The sequence below is a fragment of the Hippocampus comes genome, unplaced genomic scaffold (genome assembly GCF_001891065.2).
Source record: "Hippocampus comes isolate QL1 unplaced genomic scaffold, H_comes_QL1_v1.1 C17054313, whole genome shotgun sequence".
NCBI classification, from domain to species: domain Eukaryota; kingdom Metazoa; phylum Chordata; class Actinopteri; order Syngnathiformes; family Syngnathidae; genus Hippocampus; species Hippocampus comes.
Genome location: NW_017842024.1, coordinates 1 through 2662, shown reverse-complemented (window position 1 = coordinate 2662; position 2662 = coordinate 1). Strand labels below are relative to the sequence as shown.

At 47.7% G+C, this 2662-nt stretch overlaps 1 protein-coding gene across 1 annotated transcript; it reads left to right on the top strand.

Annotated features, from left to right (window-relative positions):
• Window positions 1-31: 31 nt before the first annotated feature.
• LOC109509830 (fer-1-like protein 4) lies at window positions 32-2602 on the top strand. The gene is made up of 8 exons (XM_019859685.1): window positions 32-147; window positions 755-799; window positions 890-1063; window positions 1293-1353; window positions 1634-1765; window positions 1900-1962; window positions 2041-2125; window positions 2188-2602. The coding sequence occupies exons 3-8, from the start codon at window positions 897-899 to the stop codon at window positions 2565-2567; spliced, it is 888 nt and encodes a 295-aa protein (XP_019715244.1). The 5' UTR covers window positions 32-147; window positions 755-799; window positions 890-896; the 3' UTR covers window positions 2568-2602.
• The last annotated feature ends 60 nt before the right edge of the window (window positions 2603-2662 follow it).

The window sequence follows — 2662 nt, the reverse complement described above, 5'->3', positions numbered from 1 at the left end:
TGTGTGTGTGTGTGTGTGTGTATGTGTGATAATCCTGTTGTCCGGCGAGTAGATCTACGTGGAGTTGGACGTGCGCTACAATCCAGTTGAGGGCGCCGCAGGAGGATGGGAGGGACAGGACTTCATCAGAGTGGAGGACAAAGATGAGTAAGAAGTCAAGCGGAAAAACTAAAAAAGTCAGAATGTCTCGGGTTGGATGGACTTGTATGAGGTCACTTGTCGCTAGGCAGAATTCAAAATCACACAGATCAAGCTTTTCTTGGCGTTTTGGTTTTTCGTCTGCAAAATCACGCCATTGTCTGTCTTTCTTGTGTGACGAGTGACGCGGATTTTTTTGTTCGGTTGATTTGTCTGAGTTTGTTGATATTTGTTGAGTATGTCAGTTGCTCTGTTCATTCTTTGGCATGCCAGTTAGTTTACTAGCTTACTAGCTGGCGACTCAGTCAGTTAATTAGTTCGTGATTTCATTGTTCAGTGAGTTGGTTGTTTTGTTAGTTAGTTACTTTTTCCATCCTTTATTATGTGTTTGTTTTTAATTTTTTTCCTGTTATATTGTGATTTAGTCACCCAGTTAGTTACCGTCATTTTTTAAAATGAATAGGTTGCTGTACTTGTTGCTTAGTTTGTTAGTTCATTCCCTCTTTAGTTAGTTGTTTCATCAGTGTTTTTGTGAGTTGTTTCATTCATTTGTTCTTTGGATAGGTAGTTCATTTTAATCCTGCGTGTGTTTCTTTTTTGAATCTGTGTTGCTCAGCTCATCGCTGGGCTTCCAGAATGAAGCCTTTGAAAATGATGAGAGGTGAGAGGGACTTCACATCACACTTGCATGAACGCGCACGCACGTCGCACCACCACACGGACAAAACCAATCTGGTCTATCCTGACCAAGCCCACCGATGTTGAGTCGTCTGGAGAGGGAGCTGGAGAGGGAGGCCCGACAACTGGGGCGCGACCTCATCCGCGGTCAGGGCGACCACGACGACTATGACGACTACGACGACGACGACGAAGACGACCTGCTGGACATGGAGATGTCTGATATCGTCTTCACTCCTTTGATGAGGTCGGCGAGAGTGTTTTCATTGCGCATTTCTGCGTTTGACTATTTGTCATGTTCAATCGAAGTACAGATTTCTTTTTTAAATGAATGCCGATTAGTTCTTGACCTTCTGTCTGGTGGAAGAGATTCGATTTGTCATGCCTGTTGTTTGACATCGCTAGCATAGACACACATGTCCAAAAATACAAATCTTTGGGAGTAAAGAAGCATGTGTGTGCGTAAATGTGTGCAGTCGTTCCAGGCCGCTGTCTCGGCATGTTGCTGCAGCCACGCCCAGGGTTCAAAGTTTCCAGGTAAGAATGCCACCAAAAAAGGCGAAGTCATTTTCACAAGTCCAGGTTTAAACTTGTCTAAATTTGGGCTAATTAACTGGGGCTAAAAGAAGGGCCCACTCCAGGAATAGTAGCTCAAAAACTACTAGGTAGGGACGACAGTATTGCCCGAATTTCCTTCCTATATGTAGCTACTAAAGGTCCTCATATCTGAGCGCTGAAAGATTGGCCTGCTCAGATACTCCTTTGAAGAGTTCCGGGAAATGTTCAGCTGCGAATACACGTGATTGGCTGATTGCAGGTCAACGTCAACATCTTGGAAGCGCAGAAACTGGCGGGCGTCAACATCAACCCAGCCGTGTTCATCCGAGTGGGGGATCAGAAGAAACACACGGCCACGCAAAAGTCCACCAACTGTCCCTTTTACAATGAAGTACGCGAGGCCACCACACACCACAACCGACAATAGAACACAACAAAAACCCTGCAGTCGAACGCATTAAAACACGTTGCCATGCGCGAAAACCCAATCGAGACACAATGCGTTGTTCTCAATTCCTGTTGCAGAACTTCCAGTTTGAGTTCCATGAAACTCCAGAGGTTCTCTTTGACAAGGTTATCGAGATCAAGGTCGGCCCCGCCGTAATCGCTGGCTCGTTTCCATGGTGACAGGCCGCCAAAACTGTCCCGAACTGTCCGCCCTTGCAGGTGTACCACCGCCGAACCCTGCCCTTCCTCACGAGCCACGTGGGAACCTTCAAGATCGACATTGCCACCGTGTTCCATGAGCCAGGTACGGTCAAACGAGCGCAGGCGTGCCCCGCGGGCCCGCATGAGCGCTCGACTCATTTGCAGACCACCGCTTCTACGAGAAGTGGGCCCCGCTCACTGACCCGGCTGACACCCGATCGGGGGCCAAAGGCTACGTGAAGGCCACCCTCAGCGTGCTGATGAAAGGCGAGGCTCTGAACGCCGGCCTGCCGCCCGCCACGTCCGGCGCCAACGACGACATCGACAAGTCAGTTCGTCCGCATTTTTCAACCCCCGAAGCGAGTTTCACGAAGCAACCGGACATCCGCGATCATGACCCGTCAAAAAGTCTCAAGAAGGCACAGCAAGTCAGAAGACATTTTGGTTCGAAGCGGACATTTTCGGTTCAATTTAGCAATTTCTACGGTTCCTTCAAAATCTTAAAATATTTGGAAAATTCTGCCCCCCAAGGCAGTTTTAAATGAAATTGGGTAGCCATGTCTCTCATGAGTACACCCGCATAAAAGTATAAGAAGCCTTGCTTTAAAAAGTTGGCAATCTACCCTTTCTGCTCAAACTG